General features: G+C 48.6%; 1 protein-coding gene across 5 annotated transcripts in view; it reads right to left on the bottom strand.

The window, feature by feature from the left end:
• The window catches only part of OPCML (opioid binding protein/cell adhesion molecule like), a 1,347,090-nt gene that overhangs the window by 615,283 nt on the left and 706,131 nt on the right, over positions 1-25,676 (bottom strand). For 3 of the 5 annotated variants that reach the window (XM_060251103.1, XM_060251105.1, XM_060251104.1), the window contains one exon: positions 20,846-20,933. In XM_060251103.1, the coding sequence (XP_060107086.1) occupies positions 20,846-20,933 (88 nt within the window). Of the gene's footprint in view, positions 1-20,845; positions 21,034-25,676 lie in introns of those variants that run through there. The other 2 variants (XM_060251101.1, XM_060251102.1) reach the window with 1 other exon arrangement.

Below are 25,676 nucleotides of genomic sequence, written 5' to 3'. Positions count from 1 at the left end.
CAGTGAGGGTTCCTCTGCTTTGGGGGGCTTTGAAGTCTGTCCTTGAATTGCTGGCTGGCAGGGAAAACCCCATTTCCAATCGTTGTGCAATGTCCCCATTGTGATGACATCACTTCCGGGGTGATGTCATCATGTTGTGGACATCATGTAGTGATGCTCTGTTTTTTGGGCAAACCCTATGCTTTTGAAGGAAAAAAAAAACACACAGAGTTTTGCCCAAAACCAAGAGTGTCACTTTTGACATCACCAACATGATAACGTCACTTCCAGGTGATCTTGTAGCATTTGGAGTACTGTGTGCAGTTCTGGTCGCCGCACCTCAAAAAGGATATTATAGCATTGGAGAAAGTCCAGAGAAGGGCAACTAGAATGATTAAAGGGCTGGAGCACTTTCCCTATGAAGAAAGGTTGAAACGCTTGGGACTCTTTAGCTTGGAGAAACGTCGACTGCGGGGTGACATGATAGAGGTTTACAAGATAATGCATGGGATGGAGAAAGTAGAGAAAGAAGTACTTTTCTCCCTTTCTCACAATACAAGAACTCGTGGGCATTTGATGAAATAGCTGAGCAGACAGGTTAAAATGGATAAAAGGAAGTACTTCTTCATCCAAAGGGTGATTAACATGTGGAATTCACTGCCACAGGAGGTGGTGGCAGCCACAAGTATAGCCACCTTCAAGAAGGGTTTAGATAAAAATATGGAGCACAGGTCCATCAGTGGCTATTAGCCACAGTGTATGTGTGTATATAAAATTTTTTGCCACTGTGTGACACAGAGTGTTGGACTTGATGGGCCGTTGGCCTGATCCAACATGGCTTCTCTTATGTTCTTATGTTCTTATTGAGGATGTCCCACTTACCCCTGAAAAAAACCCAAATTCTCCCACAGTGACAAAGAGGGGACTTGGCAACCCTACCCCCCCCCCCAATCCAGAGCAAGAAAAAAATATGCTAACAATATCTGGAAAACTTAAGGACTTCCCAGAGTAGTTCCAAAAACAAAACCATAGAGCTCCCCCCCCAGTTCCTAGAGCAGGGGTCCCCAACCTTTTTGAGCTAGTCACCACCCTTGGCATTCTGACACAGGTTGGTGATCACAACCACAAAATGATCCATCAAGGGAGGCGGAGCCTATATCTCTCTCCTACACACCCACACCCACACCCCACAGAGAGAGAAAGAGAGAGAGAGAATCAAGGACAAGGTGACTAATTTAAAAAAAAAAACACGAGTAAAGAATGAGGGAATAAAAACAACACTGTGATTATTTTAATATGTATAAACCAATCAGATCTCCAATGGCCAACTGGGCAGGAGCCCCATTTGGCCCTTCTTATTTCTAAAAACACTTGACTGCCTCCAGGAAAGGTGTTGGTACATGTTGATGAACCCTGTTCTAGAGCATCATAATGTCACTCCTGTGACTTCCACAGGCTCTTCCCCCCAACACTTCGCTGAGTGAGTGCAGGAGACAATGACCATCAGTAGTCTCCAGCCATTACAGGGTAGCCCTATGTTTGCAAAACCTATTCTCTCCCAAGAGGAGTCCCTGGAAGCTTTTCTTGATGGATATACCTAAGTTCCCACTTAAGAGAGCAGGACAAAGAACATGAAAGAGAAGATACAGCTTGGTTCTTCAAGCTGTATCTTTTTTGTATTCAACTTGGCCCCTTCAAAACCACAGGCTGAGAATTGGTAGAGATGTTCTGCTGTCAGAAGGGATTTGTTTGTAGAAAAAGCCTAGCAAGAACTCATTTGCATATCAGGCCACACCCCCAGACATCACCATTGTTTCACACAGGGCTTTTTGTAGAAAAGTCCCAGCAGGAACTCATTTGCATATTAGGCCACACCTCCTGGTGCCAAACCAGCCGGTACTGAGTTCTTGTGTGTTCTTGCTTGTGTGTTTCTGCATTGCTTAGAGGTCAGGGAATTTGTAATGAAGAGGAAAGCTCAACCAGCATAGTAGAGAACACCATCCACTCCAAAGAAATTTCACAAGAGTAGAAAGAAAAAACAGAATAAATACCTGGGGAAATCAGGAGCATAACAAAGAACAGGAGAACCACGGATTACTACAGATGCTGACGGGGAGCACCAGCACAACAAAGAGCGCAGTCGGTAGCTTTTAAGCCACAATTGTTTGGTATAGAATCACCACCAATGAGCAGCATTTCAAATGGTCTTGCAATGGCACAGCGGGCAGCATTCAGACACTGGCTGGTCACTGGGGTGCCAACTTCCAGGTGGGCCCTGGAGCTCTCATGGCATTACAACTCATCTCCCGACAACATAGATCACTTCCCCCGGAGAAAATGCCTGCTTTGGAGGGTGGGCCACCACGGAGGTTGCTCTCTTCGCCATACCCATCCCTCCCCAGGCTAAACCCCCAAATCTCCAGGCACTTCCCAACCCAGAACTGGCAATGCTCCTGGCCGGGCAGAGGGTTTCTGTCACATGATTGCAATGGACAGGAGGAGGGTCATCCCCGCCGGGTCATGAATCACATTTGCTGAGACTGTACTAGGCTGCTCAGCTCCAGGGAAGAAACAGAACAGCACAGACGAGTGCCAGCTCCTGTACTTTACATCCCCGCTGATTACTCTGCAGTGTAATTAACAATTCCTGCAGATGAAGGAGACAGATCGGCTGGCTGAGAAGAAGGAAACGGCACCTTGGGAGAGGGCAAGTCAGCAAAAGGTGGCTTCTCTAAACAGAGCCATTAGGAGTCTGGAGCTGTCCTTTCATTCCCTATCAGTGTTCCAAGTGGTAGAACTGGGCTTGCCCTCCAATCAGCATTTTGCTGGCTCAGCCAACAAAACTGCACAGCCTCAAAGAGGTGGGTTTGCCAACTGAGCATCCCCACCTCCTGTTCTTGAATGCTCTTTTCATTACCCCTCAAAGGCAACCCTGGACATTCTCTTGAGCTGAAACGGTTCTATCCTGGCTGCTCCCCTTAACACACATTAAATCAGGGGTGGCCACATTGTGACTCTTCCACGCATATTGTGTGGCTTTTGAAGCCCCCAACACTGTGTCAGCTGGCTTGCAAAAGGCATTTATTCCTCTTTAAATCATTTATTCAAGCCAAGCCAGCCAGTGGCTTGGGGAATGCATTTAAAATTAAAGTTGCTTTCTTTCTACCTCTTCTTTCCCCCCATCTATTTGCCTTCCTTCCTTGCCAGTTTGGTGTAGTGGTTAAGTGTGCAGACTCTGGAAGAACCAAGTTTGATTCACCACTCCTCCACTTGCAGCTGCTGGAATGGCCTTTGGTTAGCCATAGTTCTCCCAATAATTGTTCTTGAAAGGGCAGCTTCTGTAAGAGCTCTCTCAACCCCACCCACCTCACAGAGTGTCTGTTGTGGGGGAGGAAGATAAAGGAGATTGTGAGCTGCTCTGAGACTCTGAGATTTGGAGTGGAGGGCGGGATATAAATCCAATATCTTCTCCTTCCTTCCTTCCTTCCTTCCTTCCTTCCTTCCTTCCTTCCTTCCTTCCTTCCTTCCTTCCTTCCTTCCTTCCTTCCTTCCTTCCTTCCTTCCTTCCTTCCTTCCTTCCTTCCTTCTAGATTCATAGAATCATAGAGTTGGAAGGGATCTCTAGGATCATCTAGTCCAACCCCTGCACAATGCAGGAAACTAACAAATACCTCCCCCTAAATTCACAGGATCTTCATTGCTGTCAGACGGCCATCTAGGCTCTGTTTAAAAACCTCCAAGGAAGGAGAGCCCACCACCTCCTGAGGAAGTCTGTTCCACTGAGGAATCACTCTAACAGTCAGAAAATTCTTCCTAATGTTGAACCAGAAACGCTTTTGATTTAATTTTAACCCATTGGTTCTGGTCCTACCTTCCAGGGCCACAGAAAACAATTCCACACCATCCTCTCTAGGACAGCCCTTCAAGTACTTAAAGATGGTGATCATATCACCTCTCAGCCACCTCCTCTCCAGGCTAAACATCCCCAGCTCCTTCAACCTTTCCTCATAGGACTTGGTCTCCAGACCTCTCACCATCTTCGTCGCCCTCCTCTGGACCTGTTCCAGCTTGTCTATATCCTTCATAAAATGTGGTGCCCAAAACTGAACACAATATTCCAGGTGAGGTCTTACCAGAGCAGAGTAAAGCAATACCATCACATCACGAGATCTGGACACTATACTTCTGTTGATACAGCCCAAAATTGCATTTGCGTTTTGAGCCACCGCATCACACTGTTGACTCATGTTCAGCATATAATCCACTACAACCCCTAAATCCTTTTCGCACATACTACTGTTAAAACAAGTCTCCCCCATCCTATAACCATGCATTGGATTTTTCCTACCTAAATGCAGAACTTTACATTTATCTCTGTTAAAATTCATTTTATTGATTCTAGCCCAGTCTTTCAGCCTGTCAAGGTAATCCTATATACTGTTTCTGTCTTCTTCTGTGTTTGCAACCCCTCCCAATTTAGTATCATCTGCAAATTTAATAAGCATTCCCTCTATTCCTTCATCCAAATAATTGATAAATATGTTGAACAAAACAGGTCCCAGGACAGATCCTTGAGGCACTCCACTTGTCACTCCTATTCATGAGGATGAGGAACCATTCACAAGCACTCTCCGGGTGCGATCTGTCAACCAGTTACAGATCCACCTAATGGTAACAGGATCCAAACCACATTTTACCAACATGTCAACAAGGATAGTATGTGGAACCTTATCAAAAGCCTTACTAAAATCAAGATAAATGATGTCTACAGCATTCTCCTGATCCAGCAAGGTAGTCACTTTCTCAAAAAAAAAAGAGATCAGGTTAGTCTGACATGACTTGTTCTTGAGAAAACCATGCTGGCTCTTAGTAATCATATCCATTCTTTCTAATGTTCCAGGACCGGCTGTTTGATGATTTGTTCTAAAACTTTTCCAGGTATAGATGTCAAGCTGATGGATTGGTAGTTATCTGGATCCCCCTTTTCCCCCTTCTTGAAGATGGGGACAACATTCACCTGCCTCCAATCTTCCGGCACCTCTCCTGTTCTCCAAGAATTCTCAAAAATAATAGCCAGAGGCTCAGAAATTACTTCCACAAGCTCTTTTAGAACCCTTGGATGCAATTCATCTCGCCCTGAGGACTTAGTTTCATTTAAAGAAACTATGTGTTTATGTATGACCCCTATGCTGATCCTAGGTTGGAACTTCATACCCTCCTTATATGTTCTGCTTTTGCCATGTTGAGCACTGTTTCCCTCAGAAGAGAAGACTGAGGAAAAGTAGGAACTGAGCAGTTCCATCCTCTCTTCATTACCTGTTACAATTTCATTTTCTTGCCCTCGCAGTGGGCCTCCACGTCCTTGCTCTTTTTCTTACTCTGAACATAAGAAAAGAACCCTTTTTTGTTGTTTTTAGCATCTTTGGCGAGCCTAAGCTCATACTGAGCTTTAGCTTTCCTAACTTTTTCTCTACAAGCGCTGGTGATTTGTTTATATTCATCCTTGGTTATAAGGCCCTCCTTCCAATTCCTAAAGCAGGTTTTTTTATTTCTCAAGTCTTTAGAGAGCTGTTTATGCAGCAGCTTTCTTCCTACCTTCCTTCCTTTCTTCTTCTCTCTCTCCCCCTCCCTCCTCTCAAACAGCTGACATTCATGTCTTGTGACTCTCAAACATCTTACATTTATTCTGTATGGCTCTTGTGATAAGCAAGTTTGGCCACCCCTGCATTAAATCCTGGCTCTGCCTCCCAAATTCCTGGATTCCAGTTCTCACTCCGGTTTCACCAGTCTGAGCTCTGCTTCCTAGCCCCATCCCTGGCATTTTTTAAACCAGTAATTAGCAACCATTCCAGGAAAACCATTTGGCCAAACAATTTTGGCAAGGAAGAGTGCACCAGAGTTTGGCAAGGAGTTATCGTAGAAAGGCATTAAGAGAGCAGGACAAAGACTCAGTGGCTGAGCAGGCGGCGATAGCAGCAGAGAGGCAGAGAATAAAACAGAAAGGCTGAGTGGAAAAAGGAGAATTAAAAGGCGTTCTTTCATTGATAAAGGAAGAAAGATACCCCGATGTGGGGAAACAGAAGCCAGAGAAGAGAGTGGGAGAATAATTGATTGAGCAAGATAGAGAGAGACGGTTTAGCAGAGAGGAGCAGACACCGATCTACTCTAGAAGTACTTAACAATAACCAGAAAGTAGTAAGGTCATGTAGCAATTCTGCTCGAGGGTCTAAAAGCTTCTTACAGGAAGACTGCGGGGTGGAGGGAGGGGGGAGCATTTTTTTCCTTGTGTATTTTGCAGTCTAGCTACGTGAATGTCAGAGTTTGAGGGTAAGAAAAGGACAGTCCACTAAAATATATCGATAGATATATCAGAGTTGGCCCTCTGCTGGCAACAATCTGAGATTGCAACCTGGCAAGTATCAAGGAGAAAAAGGTAAAGACAAGTGAACTTTAGCGACCGCCAAAAGGACGTTGTCGGTCCCTCCAAGAACCTCTTTATGAGGGACCATCAAGGGTTTAATTGTGTGGTTTCCGCACAACACGGCCAGTTACCTCCCTCAAGGTTGCACATCCATCACAATCCCCCATTACTCCGATTGCAATGATTTCAGGTAGGAAATTGCAGCACTTCTTCCATTGCTTTAGATTGTGTGGCACTTGGCGTTGTCAGCTCCGGGATGGAAAATACCTGGAGATTTGGGGATGGAGCCAAAGGAGAGCAAGGTTGGGAGAGGGACTTCAGTGGGGTCTAATGCCATAGAATCCACCTTCCAAAGCGACCATTTTCTCCAAGGGAACTGATCTCTCTCACCGGGAGATCACTTGTAATCCTGGGAGAGCTCCAGCCACCACCTGCAGGCTGGCAACTCTAGCAAAACAATATTGGCTGACTCTTGCTGCTAGCAACAGGCGGGGAACGGGGCCAGCCCTGCCATTAGGCAAAGTAGGCAATTGCCTAGGGCGCTGAACTTCTGGGTGCACCAAATTAGGCACCCCCACGTGACTTAGCGAAGGAGGTCTCCCATCCAAATACTTGCCAGAGTTGGCCCTGCTCAGTTCCTGAGATCTGACAAGATCAGGCTTGCCTGGGTTGTACAGGTCAGGGACCAATTTTAAGTTTTGTGCTTTCCATTTCCCCCCCACAATTCATCTGTTTTTGAAAACTGGTTATCAGTGCAGGGGTGTGTGTACCATCCTAGACTATCTTGCACCCTAGGCAAGAATAACTTCTGGTGCCCCCCTCTGCACTGATAACATCACCGAATCGCATGGGGGGGGGACCCAATTTGGTGACCCCAGAAGGCTGGCGCCCTAGGCGGTTCCCTAGTTTGCCTAGTGGCAGGGCCGGCATCACTGTATGACTTTGTTAAGAAGGTTTAAAACTTGTTTTAAATAAATAAGGCTGAGGGCTCGCCTCTTTTCAGATGCCAGTGCAGGAGAACTAATCAAGTCATTTGAAAAGCAACAGCACCATTAGAAGCACCCCCTCCTCAGCCAATTCTGCAGCTTGGCTACAGACGGCTACTCTGCTTGGCTATTTCCCAAACCCCCTGTTTTTCCACTGTTCACTTCATTCAGTGCCCGCCTGTCTCACTGTGGCTCAAGGTGGCTTACAAAACATAGAAAACGTATCAGGCACCATAGAATACCTAATAAATAATGTCACTGGACTAGTATTACAAAATTAAAGGATAGCACAAACAATAACACGGCGAACACCAAAGATGGGTTACAAACCGACAAAAAGCTACGCAGATAATGGAGCAGGGAAAAGGGTAAAGGAGCAGGGAAAATGGGTTACAAGGCAGAAGCCAACACAGTAAAAACAAGGACTCACAATAAATGTTTCAGCAGACTACAATTCTATTCCCCTAGGAAGGTAATCTCCTGAGCTATTCCATTAATACTTTCATTCTAATCAATTTTTTTTATATAAAAGAAGAAGAATTTCAGATTTATACCCCACCCTTTTCTCTGAATCAGCGACTCAAAGCAGCTTACAATCTTTTTTATCTTCTCCCCCTACAACAGACAGCCTGTGAGGTGGGTGGGGCAGAGAGCTCTCCCAGAAGCTGCCTTTCAAGGACAACTCTGCAAGAGCTATGGCTGACCCAAGGCCATTCCAGCAGCTGCAAGTGGAGGAGTGGGGAATCAAACCCAGTTCTCCCATATAAGAGTGTGCGCACTTAACCACTACACCAAAATGCCCTCCTTACCATCTTATATTTCCTTTTGTTCTTAAAAGGGCTGTGGTTTCTCTCATCCTCTCTGGAGTCAGAGTGCAAATCTACCCTGTTTTGTGTTTTGGTTTTCAAAGCTCTAAAGGGCATTATCCCTGCTTTAGGACAGGATTGTCCCCCAATGTTCACATAGCGAGGCTACTCCCTCCATAATGTGGGCAAGATCTCATAGGAACGACACCCTGTCAGAAGCAGGGCAAGGAAAAGCTGAAGAAATCAGTTCATGGTTTCCTGATAGCTGAGAAATGCCTCATGACAACTTTAACCTAACATTCTTATTCCAATCTAAGGAAGACTATCACTGATTATCACTGTACAGAGAAGTATGTCAATAAGGGCAGCAGGTTCATTTATGCTTAGCAGGGGAGGGACTGTGGCTCAGTGGCAGAGCATCTGCTTGGTATACAGGAGTTCCAGGGTTCTATCCCCAGCATCTCCAGTTAAAGAGATCAAGTAGATCAGGGGTGTCAAACTCATTTATTATGAGAGATGGATATGAAATAAATGAGACCTTGTTGGGCTGGGCCATGTTGGGCCAGGCCATGTGTGTACCTATAAGATTAGGCAGCAAAGATATAAACTTTATAAAGGACACAAACACAATTAATTTTTTTTTAAAAAAAATTTAAAACATGCTTAAAACATTAGTACTCGGTCTTAAAGGTGCTTTCCAGGGAACTGGGCAATGGAAGCTCTGGCTCTTTCCTTCCTTCTCCAGGGGACCAGGAGGGGAAGGAGCCTCAGTCAATAGAAGGAAGAGAGGTTTGGCTCAGTAGCTCTGCTGTGGGATTGAGAGAGCCTGGCAAAACAAGCTGTGATGCAGAAGGAAGCAAGAGAGAGGGAGAAGGAAGCAAATGACAGCCAGTTGCTCAGGGGCCTAATTCGGCCCCTGGGCCACATGTTTGACATCTCTGAAGTAGGTCAAGATGGGTAGCCATGTTTGTCTTTCTGTAGAAGCAGTAAAGAGTAACAGTCCAGTAGCACCTTAAAGACTAACAAAATTTGTGGCAGGGGATGACCTTTTGTGAGTCATTGCTCACTTCTTCAGGAAGATCAGGTAGTAAATGACGTGAAAGACTTCTAGTAAATGATGTGAAAACAGGGGTCATTTAATAGAATAAGAGGTGCTGGAGCTCATTAGCACAACTCATTCGCATATGCCACACACACCTGACATCACCAGAAGGGGTACTAAATTATATCAGCTCAGCATCTACCTTAAAATGCTTCTTGAATTACAATGGTCATCATAAAACCTTACTCCCATCATACTTTTAAAATTACTTTCTCCTATGTGGCCACAGAGGCATGACGAAGATTCCCTTCTGTCTGCTTTATATGTTTTGGTTATTTTTCCATTTTTTGTGGGGGGAGGGGATATTAGAAAGTTTGTCAAATCTTAGAGTTCAGCAAAATTCTCACCGGGGGGGGGGGGGTTGAACAATGGAGCCAAGAAGCAAGTACTTTTTTGGGGGGTGGGGTGGGGGGTAAGAAAGAAACAACACAATAAAATTTAGAAGTTCCAGAGCTAACATAGCATACAAAACAAGACGCCAAATGCTTCCTTTCTCTTCCATCCTTTTAGCACCACTTTCAGGGAATGGGTATTTAGTTTTTGGTGTTTTCAGTGCCAAGTATCCACAACCAGATTGTCCTATCGCTGCCCTTGCAGAGATATTCCCACCCATTTCCAGGGAGGGAGCCGTGCCCCCGAGGAGGAGATGAGTCCGCATACTGTGCTTTTCTGCAATTAAATTGCCTCTTACCAATTTGCATCCTTAAGATAATATCCACTCACAGTCAGAGGCTAATACATGTTTGTTGTTTCGTTCAAATGATACAGGAACAATAATTTGCCACTTTTTTTTAGAAAAGGACAGTTTGTCACATTCCATATTACAGTGACTGTTTTTAAAAGCAAAACAAAAACATGAAAGCCACAGAGATGGTCTCAGATCCCAGATTGACTTTCTTGTCCTTTCGGCAATCTGGCTAGTATCCAGCCTGGGGCTGCCTATTCCAAGGTGAGAGAAACTCCTGGATATCTGGGGGTGGGGTCTGGGGTAGGCTTGCCAATTCCTACGTGGAGGCAGGGGATCCCCCCAGTTTGGAGGCCCTCTCCCTGCTTCAGAGTAATCAGAAAGTGGGGAGGGGGGGAGGCAATACTCCCTCTAAGCTGTGGAGTCCTGCGAGCAAAAATTCTACTCCGTGAGCTGCTGACGTTAAAGTTGTGAGCTACTGCATAAATCAGTTTGCTCTGGGGCCATCTTTCCTGAGCTAAGACATAAATTTGTGAGCTGGAGGCTGCAAAACTGTGAGCTAGCTCACACTAACTCAGCTTAGAGGGAACACTGGGGGGAGGAAAATGTCTGCCAGGCACTCCATTATACCCTATGGAGATTGATTCCCATAGGGAATAATGAATTGATCTGTGGGTATCTGGGGCTCCAAGAAGACTGTTTTTTGAGGTAGAGACATCAATTTTTCAGCATAGCTTTCAGTGCCTCTCCTCAAAATACCCCACAAGTTTCAAAAAGTTTGAACTGGGGGGTCCAATTCTATGAGCCCCAGAAGAAGGTGCTGTTATCCTTCATTATTTCCAAATGGAGGGAAGGCATTTAAAAGGTGAACTGTCCCTTTAAATGTGATGGCCAGAATTCCCTTTGGACTTCAGTCATGCCTGTGACAACCTTGCTCCTGGATCCACCCCCAGTGTCTCCTGGATCCACCCCCAAAGTCCCCAGATATTTCTTGAGTAAGACCTGGCAAACCTAATATGGGGAGGGCAGATATTTGTAGGGAAGGGATCTGCGTAGGATATAGCATCATATAGCTCTGGATTGGAATCTGAATTTTTTTGAGGAGTGGAGCCAGAGGAGGGCACAGTTGGAGCAGGGGAGGGACTTCAATGGGACATAATGCCACAGAGTCCACTTCCCAAAGTGGCCATTTTCTGCAGGTGAACAGATCTCTGTTGTCTAGGTATCAGTTGTAATTCCAGGAGATCTCTAGACCCACCTGGAGGTTAGCAATCCTAATCCAGTCTGCCCTTCATAGAGGTGCACAACTAGTATGGTTCTGTGGCTACTGGAGAAATGGGAAGGTATGTTCCAACTGGTGGTCTCCCTCCTCGCCCCCCACCCCCCATGACTGGCTACCGACACTTGTGATGGAAGTAGGGGTGGAATTCTAGCAGGAGCTCCTTTGCATATTAGGCCACACACCTCTGATGTAGCCATTCCTCCAAGAGCTTACAAGGCTCTGTCCTCTGATTGGCTACATCAGGGGTGTGTGGCCTAATATGCAAAGGAGCTCCTGCTAGAATTCCACCCCTGGATGGAAGACATGGCCATCCCTCCCCACTTCCTGCACCTGGCTCTTTTGCATTCCTCACTGGTGTTTTGCTTCTGCATCCTCTTGCAGAAATGCTTGCATCTCATTAAAGGAGGCGCAAAGTTTGTCACAACCAGACAGGGCAGAAGTTTTGTCCAAGGAATTTGATTCATTGCACCTTTTTTGCCGAGACACCTTGTTAGTTTCACCAGTTATTGTGACTGGAAGCAGAAGCTCAACTCAGCTATTTCATAATCCAATTCCGAGATGCCTTACTTTGAAGGAGGAGGGGAAAGAACACTTCCCACACATGCAGATTGTTTATTTAGAGCATTTTAAACCTGCCTTTTTGAGAGACTAGACCATCTAACGGGGGTAGGGGGTGGATATATTCATTCTAGAGTAGAGAGCAGGCCCCGTAGGAAGCCCAGGAGAAGGATCACCATCCTAAAAATTGAAATAAGGAAGTTAGGGTTTTCCTGGCCCAATTGTACTTGAAAAATGCAAACAGAACCTAATTAATTTTAGTAGGGACCTCTGGGTAGCCACAGTAGCTAAAACAGGTATTGTTTGGTACAGCTGTCAAGGTGTAAGAAATAAAGTTCAAACTCAAGGACACATCTTTGCACTCTGACATGTGCTGAGATACCAGATGTTCCCAGTTTCATTAAGGTTTGCCAGTCTCCAGGTGGGGCCCGGAGATCTCCTGCTTTTACAACTGATTTCTAGCTGGCAGAGATCAGCCCCCCGGGGAGAAAATGGCTGCTTTGAAGGGTGGACTCTGTGGCATTGGACCATGCAGAGGCCCCTCCCCTCCCCAAACCCTGCCCTCTCCAGGCTCCACCCCCAAAGTCTCCAGGTATTTTCCAACACAGAGCTTGCAACCCTAGTTTCATTCACTGCAGCTTCATAGATCTTACTGGACACTGAAGCAGAGATAGTTTTCAAAAGCTGCATTCCCATGATGGAGCTCCAGCCAAGAGCAGATTTTAATAACAAATCTGGGTGGGTTTTTTGTCCCCCCCCCCTTTGTGAGACCATAAAGAGTTAGAAGACAATGTTAAAGAGCTTGATCGTTTTACTTGTGTCAGGAGCCTAACCCTGGCATATGTATCGCATGCCAAGTCTGGGATTTTGAAATTCCTGGGGAAGGGGGATTGGGGAAAAGGGAGGGACCTCGATAGAACATAATACCATAGAGTCCACGTTTGTAGGGTGGCATTTTCTCCAGCAAAGTGATCTCAGTTGTTTGGAGAAAGGGTTGCCAGTCCCCTGGTGGGGGTGGAGAATGCCATGCCACCACTCTCAGTGGCAGGAGGAGAAAAACAAACAAACAAAATGGCTGTTAGTCCTCTCTGGGCATTAGTGGAAACCCTATGGTAAAGCCACAGAACTCCTTGTGATTCCTAGAGAGGCATAACATCACTTCCAGTATTTCCCCAGGAAGTACCATTGTTTGTGCCATTGCCTGCTGCCCCAAGTCCCTGCTCCTGTCATACCCCAGTCTGCCACTGTTTGCTGTATATGGAGATCAGTCATAATTCCAGGGGATCTCCAGTCTCTACCATGAGGTTGGCATCCCTGGTCTCAGAATAAGTGATGTAACAAAAAAACAGAAAATAACTCTGAGCATGTGTCTTTAGTAACAGAGAGTAATTACAGCCTGAGCCCAGACATTATTCTAGGGCACAATAAATTGTTCACTAGTCCCTCTCAGTTTAGAACTGTATCAGGTTTCATCCATCCTTTTAAGAGAGCTCTGAAACAGGCTTCCTTAAATCACAGCATGGATCCTTTTCCTCCAGGATGCCTACTCTGACTGACCACATCCCTCCATGGTCTCAGCCAGAGGTCTTTAACTCAAGACGCCAGAATTTGAACCCAGGCCTTATATACATAAAGCAAGTAGAGCCGTGGTTCTTCCTGATTATATATGCAAAAAGTTAAAGACTGAAGCTCACAGATGGTCTTGAACGTAACCTGAGGGACTTCAGACTCAGCAGAAGGAAAAGACCATTTCATACACAGAAACAAGCAAGGTTGCTTCTGATGGTGTACAAATAATCACTTGCCAAAGTATCCTTTTTTCCCACCTGGACGGAGATCTCCAGCCACCACCTGGAGGGTGGCAACCCTACTGCCATAATAAAAGTAGGACTCTCTAGTTCTCCATCAGATACAATCTCAAGTAACTGGGTAGTGAAATAAGGGTGCCTTTGAGTCCCAGTGCTTTCTAATCTGTACCTTAAAGATACCATTTTGACATTATCTGGCACAGAACTTCTTCCCCCCACTTCCAATGAGTTCCCTTAAGACATATATCCTTCTGTACAAAGATACAGTTTTGATATCTCTTACTTATGAGGATATCTAAACTGAACAAGTACTGCAAAGTATGAAACTGTACTAAACCTGGGATGATGGGGTGTTTTTTGTTTTTTTTTTTGGCGGGTGGGGAGAAGGCCAGTGAACTCGAAGGATCTTACAGTTGACTAAAGTATGGATTTCAGATATCTTTGGGGGTAGAAACTGTCATGGAATGCTGCTTGAAGACAAACAAATCTAAACTGGCTAGGACTGCCGGACCATGCTATAGTTCTGTTACAATAATGCAGGAGTTTGTGTGTGTGTGTGTGTGTGTTAAAGATTTAAGACTTTTTCAAAGTAAGGCAGTACTTCAAGTTCTATATGAAGCAAAACAGTGGAATTTCTGCAGGTTATACCCCTACACAATTCCTCCCCTCCCCCCCTAAAAAAAAAAATCCTAGTTTTTCCTATTTGTTCTCCGGCTCTTCTTGGGCTTCCCTCTATTAGGGTTCCTGTACTTGGCTATTTGAGAAAACAAAAAGAAAATCCTGTTAGTCATTTATCAAAACCATGCTAAAGTCGAATGTTGAACAATACCCAATCTATCATAGATTTCTTCTGGTTTATTCTAGTTTTGGCAGATTTTCAGGTATTGAGCTCTGAGTCTGGATATTTAATTTAGACCCACTGGTAAATAGGGGGAAATTATTTGAAGCCCTGGATTCCCCTGGTGGTTTCAGCTATGTAAAAAAGGAACCACAACAGAGCATCTTATGTGCTCAATGTTACTTCTCCCCCACCCTTAATCTCAGATTAGTTTTTACAGCTGCTCCTTTACTGACTATGCCAAGTGCCTTGGTAGATAGACCGCTGATACTCATGGATCAAATAATCTGTATCTGCAGACCTCATGCATTAGATTTCCTGCACTGTTTGGGATCCAAAAAGATTTTCCACTGGTGGAAAAGAGAGGAGGGAACATCTTTCTTTATGCACACCTGAAGTTTTTTAAAATACTGAATCAGACCATCAGTTCATCAAGGTCAGTATTGTCTACTCCAGGGGTGCCAAACATGCAGTTCAGGGATCGAATCAGGCTTCTGGAGGGCTCCTATCAGGCCCCCGAGCAACTGGCTGTCATCTGCTTCCTTCTTCCTCTCTCTTGCTTCCTTCTGCATAACAGCTTGCTTTGCAAGGCTTGCTCAATTGCACAGGAGCTACAGAGCAAAAACTCTATTTTCTCCATTGGCTGAGGCTCCTTCCTTGGGGAGAAGGTGGGGAGAGCTTACTTTGCCAGGCTCTCTCAATCGCACAGCAGAGATACTGAACCAAGCCTCTCTTCCTTCTATTGGCTGAGGCTCCTCTCCCCCAGTCCCCTGGAAAAGGAAGGAAAGAGCCAGAGCTTCCTTTGCCCAGTTCCCTGGATCCCATGGGAGAAATACAAAGAAGGCATCTTTAAAACCAATGAGTGCTAACGTTTTAAGCATGTTTTAATTTTTAAAAATATATGTGTGTGTGTGTGTTTGTCTGTGTTCTTTATAATATTTATATCTCTACTACCTAATCTTAAATATGTACACACATGGCCTGGTCCGACATGGCTCGGCCCAACCTGACATGACCCGGCTCAACAAGGCCTCATTTATGTCAGATCCAGCTCTCATAACAAATAAGTTCGACACCCCTGGTCTACTTAGAATGGCAGCCGCTCTCCAGGGTCTCTAGCAGAGGTCCTTCACATCACTTACTGCCTGATCCTTTGAACTGGAGATGCTGGGGATTGAACCTGGGACCTTCTGCATGCAAAATGGAAGCTCTTCCACTAAGCTGCAGTGCCTACTTTGCCTTTCTACATAAATAGGGCTATGACCATTTCTTTTAAGTTATTAAGTACAGGAAATCTAGGTTGTATTGTTTCAATATTGTTAACTTTTATGGTTTGGGAGGTTTCATTAGGAACTCTGCATTTTTTTTTTGTCTCCATTTTAAATGAGTCTTGACCAAAACCAACACAACTTCCTCATCTTCTGTGCAGGTTGTTATGTCTTTCTGGACATTGGGTATGTATGTGAGAGAAGAAGACACATTGGATTTATATTCCGCCCTTCACTCTAGAGTCTCAGAGTGGTTCACAATCTCCCTTATCTTCCTCCCCCACAACAAACAACCTGTGAGGTAGGTGGGGCTGAGAGAGCTCTCCCAGAAGCTGCCCTTTCAAGGACAAGCTCTGTGATAACTATGGCTGACCCAAGGCCATTCCAGCAGGTGCAAGTGGAGGAGTGGGGAATCAAACCCGGTTTTCCCAGATAAAAGTCCGCACACTTAAGCACTACACCAAACTGGCTCTCCACTACACTAAACTGAGAGAGACAGTTACCAACCTTGGAAGTTTGGAAGACACCGTGGCCCTGGCCATAAAATCCAACCAAAATACAGAGCACATTCAAAACAATCAACCAAAGTGGAAAACAGTTTCTGAGCAAGTTGAAATAGTTTGAGAACAGTTTTACCTCTCACAGTGGGGTATATCGACACCCCTTTTATCCCACAGGTCAAACAGGCTTGGAAAACAATATCAAAGGCGTGCTAATGTGAGATAACAGTAAGGGACAAGCTCATAAGCAATCATTTCTCCTTCCAACTGCCTTCAGTCCTTGGGAGGAAAAAAAAAAAACGTACTGTCTGTCTCCAGCCTAAGTAGAAAGCTTGTTAATGGCTGCTGAACAAGTGCAAAATCAATGAACAAAATGGTTATTTCAGAACGGAGAATCTGCATTGTTCCAGTCTCAGCCCGTCTTCTTCCTTACCTAGACTATGGTATGCAGACTCTCCCCCACCCCTGTTCCAGATCTGCACTTTAATCATCTTCCTTCAACCAGCTAAAACTAGGGAATACTTAGTACCCTACTTTTTTAGAAAGGGCAGAGAATACGACGGCTCGGCCATGAATGCCTGTGTGTGATTTGTCTGCCTCCCCCAATGAGACTCTCTGTCCCAGCAAAACGGGGAGATAAATGACTAGCAAGCAGCTGGAAGGGCCAACAAACAGCCCATTGAGAAAGCATGAGGCCACGGACACCCGGCTCCTCTCCCAGGCAGAGCTCTGCCTGCAGTTTTCTTATGCTCTGGCCTCCGTGTCCATTTTGGCCTTCCTCAGACCACGACTCTTCTCCGGGGAGAAATCTATCAGACCCTGTCTACACCAGGAACACAGACGGGGTTTATCTTGAACTACTGGGGCTTCCTCCCAGAATCCTGGGAATTGTAGTCTGGGGGAGGCTGCTGAGAATGTCATTTGACGATCTCCTTGAAAAGGGAAAAATACAATTTCTAGGCTTCCATGGAGAGAGGGAATGCTTAGCCAAGGCACTGGATTCTGCAGAATAGATATGCACTTGAAACTACCAGCCAGCCACAGCAGGAGGCTCATATGCATTTTGGAAAGCCAGAGGTCAAAGGAGGACATGAGATCCCCATGGTGGGGGGGGGGGATAAATGGAGTATGGATAGATAACTAATACAGGTAAGTTAAGATGCTGAAGCTGCCTTGTATTGTCTGAACAACAAACCTTCCTGAAACCACAACATTCTAGCATCAAAGGAGCCTGGGAGTGAAATCCTAAGCAGAACTTGTTAGGTTTTGCCATCAGGTGGCTTGCAGTAGCCTGCCTTTGCATCACGAACCTGGTATTTCTTGGTGGTCTCCTTTCCAAATACTGACCAGGGCTGACCCTGCTTAGCTTCCAAGATCTGTCTAGGCTATCCAGGTCAGGGCAAACAGAGCTACAGCCCATTTATTTATTGAATTAATTTATGGTCCACCTTTTGCACCAAGCCCCAAGGCAGATTATGGGATAGCGAATAGAGGAATAAGAGAGCATAAAACAACCGACAGACAATGCAATAAGATGAGGAATCACAGAACAATGCAAACCACTAACTAAAGCAAGGCATGCTCTGCAAAATGGAAAGCCGATTACAAGGGCTAAGACAAAGCACTAAATGCAGGAGCGTATTGCCAGTAGTTATCACAGTGGACTACAATCCTATCCCATTACAAAAACGTCCTCTGGATTGTTCTGTTCTATTACAGTTCTATTTTTTTTAATGTCCTCTTGAACATTACTCGTTTGGAATTTCTGCAAAATGAAACAGAAATGTAGGAGCCTTCCTGAGTCATCTAGATGGGAGTCACCTAGGGTTGCCAACTCTGGACAAGGGAATTTCTGGAGATTTGGGGACAGGTGCCTGGTGATGGCAGAATCTGGGAAGGGAGCTTAGTGGGGGGGGGGGATCTTACTGATCCTGCCCCCGGAAGCTGCCGTTTGCTCCAGGGAACCGGATCTCTGTCATCTGGAGTTCAGCTGGTACTGGAAGAACTCCAGCCCCAACCTGGGGGTTGGAAACCCTAAAATGCACATGAATGGGCAGTTGTTGGTCTCACCCAGGGGTAGGGTGGCACTTCCAGAAGGCTTTGCCCAGTGCCGTATTAAACCCTATGGAGGCCCCTAGGCAGTCGTAATCTTGGGGGCCCCCTTACAAATTATCTCCTGCAGGCACCTTCTCCAAAGCCCTTCAGTAAAGCTGCAGGGGAGAGGCAGAGAGAGGTAAACCGGCTCGGGGCCCCTAAAGGCATGGGGGCTCATAGGCCAGGACCTACTCAGCCTATTTGTTAATCCGGCCCTGGCTTTGCCATTGTGCAAAAGGAGCAAGCAGCAGAACAGACATCATGCTCTCTGACTGAAGGCAGAAGGCCCAAACTTTGAATGTTCCTGAAGGTACCAAGTGCAGCAAGGAGAAAGGTTTTGCTTCCTTGGTTTGCTTTCTGCAGGGAGGGCATTCCAATATAGGATCCCACCAGGATCCTCCAACTGCAGTGGCACAAGCCATACTACTGACTCCTTCTGCATGCACGAGCTGGGCCTTCCCGTCATGGCTAGTGGAGGGAATGGAGCACAAAACCATCAGACTGGAAAGGATGGGAACGTTGGCCTGTTTTCGAAACCAGCTCTCCACCCTGGGACTCACAAAGCCATGGTCAACAAGCTTCCCTGAGTGCCTTTCTCTTTCCGAGGATTCATCAGAACACCAGTCGTCACATTTCCAGGGTAAGAGCAGAAGGGCCCCTGAGACAATGCAGACAGACGTCCCCCACCCTGCCTCAAAGGCAATGCTCTTCTAAGAAATTAAAAATGGCTTGAAGGGCATTTGTGTCGCTCCGTACAATATTTTCCCTACCACAGCTGCTCTCCTGAGAAGTCGCAGGGTATCGCAGGAAGGAAGTAGAACTTAACTGAAGGTTTAGCTTGTGCAGTGAAAAGGGTGGCCTATTAATACAAGTCCAGTGGCTTGCAGCAAATAAACAAGAATGTACCCAGAGGGGTTTTTTTTTAAAGTCCTGGAAGAGCCATGCAGCTTTCTACCAGGGGTCCTAGGCAAGGCTAACTTCTGGAGCCCCCATCCCCTGCACTGATAACATCACTGAGTCACATGGGGGCACCCATTTGGCACCCCCTAAAGGCCAGCACCCTAGGCAGTCACCTAGTTTGCCTGGCAGCAGGGCTGGCCCTGCTTCCTACACTTGGGCCACTTCTGCATTCACAGGTTCACTGGCCAATCGGAACAGCTGACATTTCACATCACATGGCCTTTGGCGCTACTTCAGACCACAATGGCAAAGGGATGTCCTGTCTGGACCCATTCCGATGATCTCAGGCAGGGCCACTAGGCCAGCTGGGTGATTGCCTAGGGTGCCGGCACCCCAAGTGACTCGGTAACATTATCAGTGCGGGGGGGGGGCACCAGAAGTTAACCTTGCCTGGGTGGCCAGACAGTCTATGGCCAGCCCTGATCTCAGGCATCTCCAATAAAGGGATGCGCAGAGATCATCCTCCACGGAAATCCCCAGCTGCCCCTGGACTGTGCTCCAGACATCTGGAACTCCACCTCCTTTGCCTGCCTCGGCCACGCTGCCCGGGTCTGCGATTTGTTCGGGAAAATGAAAAGAGGTTGGCTGGACTGTCTGGCACAGAAGCGGCCCATCTGTGGAGAAGCCACCTGTATACGTCTCTGAGCAAAAACAGCGCAAGATTAAAAAAAAAAAAAAAAGTTCATCAGAATTCATCAGAGGTGCCCCAGGAGTGAAAGATTGATTTGATATTAACAGATTCGTGCGGAGACTGAGCAAGGGAGAAAGGGGGAGAGGGAGGGAGGGAAACACCACAGATGTCTGGGAAACATCACAGTCCTGGAAACCGGCGCAACCCACAGGCCAGCACACAACCCGGCAGGCTCTATGCCATCCCAGCCTGATCTCCAGACGCGGCTGCCCTCTCCGCCCCAAGCGCTCGCAGAGCAAAAAAACAGCACCTCGGGATGGCACGAGCCCGCTGGGGCTCTCGCACAAAAAAACCTCCACCGCCAACTGTCTGGGCACCTGCTTCTCTTCCGCAGCAGCCCCCACGCCCTGGCACCGAGACAAACCTGCCAACGGAAACCGCCTGGCACCGGAGACCCCCGAAGGCTCGCTCTCTCTCCCTCCCTCCCCCCTTCCCCTCTCCAGCAACCCACATTCCACCATCGCTGCAAACAGCGGCAGAATTCGTTCGCCAGCGTTCCTCCGCGGCACTCACCGCCTTCCAAGAGGCTCCAGACTCTCCCCCCCCCCAAAAAAAGGCACATCAGCAACATCTTGCACCCCCCCCCCTCCACCTCACAAACAGTCTCGTTCCTCCCAGCGGTTGGAGCATCCCCCCTCCCAGACTCAGGAGCGAAGCCAGACGTCAGCTATCCAGCCGGGCATCCCTTCCAAAAACCCCAGGCCACAGTCTTGTTACTGAGAAGCAACCCCGGCCAACCTGAAGCCACGCGCCCCCCTTGGAACCGACACGCGCCTCCGGGAGAGGCAAACGTCCCCGTGCACCCCAGAAGCCCCCCCCCTCCATTGCAAAAAAAAAAAAAAAATCAAAGGCATCATCTGCTCCTACCTGAGGATGGCGCTCTCCCCTTGCCTGACGGTCACGTTATCCATCGCCTTAGGGAAGGTGGCCTCTCCTCCGCTGCGCACGGGCACTCCTGCGGGCACAAGGAAGAGGAGCCTGAGACACAGCACCACCACGCAGCGCCAGGGCAGCGCCAAGCAGCACCCGCCGCCGAGCCCCATCCTGGGCAAAGGCTCGCCCTCCCGGGCCAAGCTGGGTAGGGGGGGCGGGGAGACGGGGTTGGCAGCTCAGCAGAGTCCCCCCGAGGCGATCCAGATGCGGAGATCCCCCCCGGGCCTCGCCCCCGCAAGCGCTTCCAGAAGTGCCGGGAGCGGAGGCGAGGAGGTCAGGGCTGTGCCAGTCCGGCCCGCCTGGTCCCGCCGACGATGCCCCGGGAAGATTCCGCCGGGCGCAGCAGCAGCAGCAGCGCCACCAGCAGCAGCAGCAGCAGCAGCTCTGGCATCAAAAGTTTATAACCCGAGCAGGAGGAGGCGGAGGCGGCGACGCAACTCGCTCCGGCAGCGAACGGGCGCGGGGAGCGGCGGGCGAGCGGCTGTCGGCTGAGTGGGGAAGCCGGCGGAGCGAGCGGCGAAGCAGCCCGGCTGCAGCTCCCCAGGAGCGAGAGGAGACGGGCATCGATCGCGTCTCCCCGAAGTTGTCTGCGGCTCTCCGCCGCGAGGCGCGCAACGGGAGGCTGCCTGAGAGGCAAAGGCAAGCCTGGCTCCTCCAGTGCCGGCTTCCCGGGCCAGGCGCCCGGCGGCGGCCGCTCAAGGCAGGCGAGGCGGGCAGCAGCAATAGCAGCAGCTCCTGCAGCCGGCGGCCGCCTCCTCCTCCCTCTCCTCCGCCGCCGCCGCCCGTGTCAGCAGCAGCAGCATCCTCGCCCCGCTCCTCGCCGGGCGCATCTCCTCCGCAGCCCGGGCTGGTGCTGAGGCGCGCGCCCGCCGCTGACTTCCCGGGGTTGTCATGGCAGCGACTCCATCACTGACCACCGGCGCTCGGGCTCCCCCCCGGCACAGGCTGCCACGCACGCCCAGCCAGCCACCGGCAAGCCTTGGCACGCGGCAGCCCGCCCAAGGACACCCGAGCGGGGCGGCGGGGGTTGGGGGTGGAAGGAGGGAGGGAGGGAGGGCGCGCTCCGGGCTTAACCCTCCCGGCGCCGGTGGGCTCCTGAGGCAGGTGCAGGAGGGGGACAGAAGCAACGGGGCCGGGGTCCCCCTCTGCAACCGGCTCCGGGTTGGAAAACTCAGGAGCCTGGGGACAGCACGGTTTGGAGAGGGACCCCAGAGAAGTATAATGCCGGGGAGGGGGGGGGGTCCCATCCGGGTGGAATCACCCTGCGAAGCTGCTCTTTCCTCCAGGGGAACTGAGCTCTGGAGTGCAGTTGCAATTCCGGGAGATTTCCAGGCGCCACCTGGAGGTTGGCAACCCTATTTGCTCGACCATCTTCAGGCTGAGCTGCCCCGGCGACAACCAGCCACCAAAGCATGGAGTGGAAAAGCAGCTCCCAGCCCAAAAGAGTCGCTGTTGGAACTGGCTAAGGTTTAAAGGGCAGGAAAGCAAGCTTCCTGGCGGTGCAGAGCTCTTCCTCCACCTTTGCTGGCTGGAGCAAAGTATCGGGGAGGGGGCATGTGTTTGAGGTCGGCCCCTGCGACTCACGCCTCCAGGCAACACCCACGCCTCGCCGCTTGCTCTAGTGCAAACGGGATCCCCTTAGAAGCTGACCCTCCCCATGGGCGAAAAGGTCACTGACACCCGCAAGCAGCCCAGACTTTTTTGCATTTGAAAACCAGATGCCCCGTCTTTTCCAGCTTGCAGTCCCGATATAGCCATATATACAGAATGCCTGAAGCGCTCAAAGGGGGAGGGAGCGAAGGTATTACATAATATACCATCTCCCAGCCTGTCGAGGGTGCTTTGACTTGCGCTTTACCATCTGGCCTCCTCCACTCTGCGCTCCTTTCCTAGGGCGTCTGCCTTCCTTGCTGCTTTCTGCCTGGCTGGCTCTAGCCCGGCCTGCTTTGTGAGTAGCAGGAGGGCCCTTAAATTAGGGTTGCCTGCGTGAGGCTTTTGGCCCCGGAAAACATCTGCATTACTAGCAGCTTCCAAGCACTGAAGCTGAGACCACCACAAGCAGCAGGGTGGGACTCTACCCCCCCCCCTTTCCTTTCACCTTCTCTGTGTTACAATTAAGCACCCTGCTGGCTTCAGAACTCAGGCAGCTTCTCCCGCCTGACCCAGATCCTTTAAAGTTCTGTGCATGTCTCTCTCTGCACATGGATTCGGCACACACCTCTGTTGCAGCAGGCAAAAAGCTTTACGGGTTGGAGGCAATTCAGTTTCCACCCGCTTCCACAAATTCTTGAATTTTAAAATTCCCCTTAACTTATTTAATGCATGTATATACCCTGCCTTTCTCTCCAGTGCAGACCCAGTGCAGTTCCATCGTTCTCCTCGCCTTCATTCATGCTCCCAAGAACCCTGTGAGGCTGCGAGATCGTGACTGACCCAAGGTCACCCAGCAAGCCTCCATGGCATGAACGGGGATTTGAACTGGGATTTAAAACAGGGGCTTTAAAGGGCACTTTTTTTTTTGTAGCAGGAACTCCTTTGCTTATAAGGCCACACACCCCTGATGTCGCCAATCCTCCTGGAGCTTACAGGGCTCTTCTTACAGGGCCTACTATAAGCTCCAGGAGGATTGGCTACATCAGGGGGGAACGGCCTAATAGGCAAAGGAGTTCCTGCTACAAAAAAGGCCCTGCCAGGTATTAGTTTGACACTCTTCACCACGCACTGGCCCTCACCACACGCCCACACACATAAAGCAAGGTCCCTCTTATGACTAACAACTGGCCTGGGAGGCCCCCTTCTGAGAAAAAGTCTTCCCTGCATGGGCAGGACTGCTGACTTTTTATCTGGTCCCTCTAGCTCAGGGGTCCCCAACCCCCAGGCCATGGACCACACTGCCCCTTTTGCTTGCCCAAGTCCCAAGCAGACGAAAGAGGCAGTGCAGCCTCACTCCGAAGCACCACCTCTTTCATTCGCCAGGATCCCGGGCAGGCGCGGCAGCGACCTTCGCCTATCCCTCATTTAAAGACCCCCATGGGGGGCAAGGATGGAGTGTAGGCATGGAGGCAGCCTCGGGCAGCAAAAACCTCAGCACCCCAACTGGTCCGTGGAAAAATTGTCTTCCACAAAACCGGTCCCTGGTGCCAAAAAGGTTGGGGGCCACTGCTCTAGCTGACCGGATGAATCGGTTGGATCTGCAACAATTATCAGGGGATGCTATTTGGCTCCCTACCAGGAAAAGCGTCAAGGCTCCATTTCCAAACATCTACTGAAGGGCCAGGATGTATTTTTATTTCCTAGCCAGCCTGATACACAAGTAAGGCTGTAGCCATGACCAGTGTTCCCTCTAAGCTGAGTTAGTGTGAGCTAGCTCACAGTTTTTAGCCTCTGGCTCATACATTTTTTTGTCTTTGCTCCAGAAGGATGGCCCCAGTGCAAACCAATTTATGCCAGTCGCTCACACCTTTAATGTCAATAGCTGAGGAAGTGGAAGTTTTGCTCACAAGACTCTGCAGCTTAGAGGGAGCCCTGGTCATGACCAAAGAGCCAGGCCTTTTGATGCATCCAGCTTGAGCCTCCTATGCATGCTTACTCACAAGTAAGTTCCACTTTGTTCAGTGAGACTGACACCTGAGTGCACTAGGGGATTGTAGCCCTACCAGCATAAGCTTGTGCATGCTTTAAAAAGGTAAAGGGAGTCCCCTGTGCAAGCACCAGTCGTTTCCGACTCTGGGGTGGCATCGCATCACGTTCTCATGGCAGACTTTCTAATGGGGTGGTTTGCCATTGCCTTCTCCAGTCATCTACACTCCCCCCACCCCCCACCCCCAGCAAGCTGGGTACTCATTTTACCGACCTCAGAAGGATGGAAGGCTGAGTCAACCTTGAGCCGACTACCTGAACCCAGCTTCCGCCAGGATCGAACTCAGGTCGTGAACAGAGCTTAGGACTGCAGTACTGCAGCTTTACCACTCTGCGCCGTGAGGCTGCTTTGTGCATGCTTACTCAGAAGTAAATCCCTGTGAGTTCAATGGGGCTTATTCCTAAGTAAGGGGACACAATAAGCAGCACTACAGTATTAACTAAAGTGCCATTTTAGAGGAAGATTCGTAGCACGATTTATACCTGGCTATAGTCAAGATTAAAAAGCAAGAGAAAGCTGCATTTTCCTGCAGCTGCTGCTGCTGCTTCTTTTTAAAAATCTCTCCTAATAGCTATGGATAGAGGTGCTGGTTAAGTCAGATAACTAGTGATCTGCAATTGGGAGGGAGGAAGAGAACCCCCTAATGACAGCTTTTCTGAAGACTGCTCTGTTCAGGAAAAGAAAAACTGCCCTCCTTCCAGCATAGTGGAGGGGTTAGACTGTCAGACTAGGCTCAACACAACGGTGAGAACCATCAGTGGATGTATTCAACCCACACCAACCTATTGGCTGCCCACGCTGTGCCACATCGCTCCCCTGCATCTGCAAAGACAAGATGCTCTTCTTCGTGAGTATCATGAGATCACTGAAAAAGGAGAGTTGCCCATTTACAAAGACACGGCTGACAGCATATCCACACGGAGATCCCGACACTCAGCAATAAGATCTACACCAGGGGCAGCCAGACTTGCTTAATGCAAGAGCCACAAAGAATAAACATCAGGTGTTTCAAAGCCACAAGACATGACTGTCATATGTTTGAGAGGAAGGAAGCAAGCAAGGTAGCTTGAGGAGGGAGAGGTGGAAAGAAAGCAACTTTGCATTCTCCAAGCCACCAGCTTGGAG

This window comes from Heteronotia binoei, chromosome 12 (genome assembly GCF_032191835.1).
Source record: "Heteronotia binoei isolate CCM8104 ecotype False Entrance Well chromosome 12, APGP_CSIRO_Hbin_v1, whole genome shotgun sequence".
Classification (NCBI taxonomy): Eukaryota; Metazoa; Chordata; class Lepidosauria; order Squamata; family Gekkonidae; genus Heteronotia; species Heteronotia binoei.
This window is presented reverse-complemented; position numbering and strand designations above follow the sequence as displayed.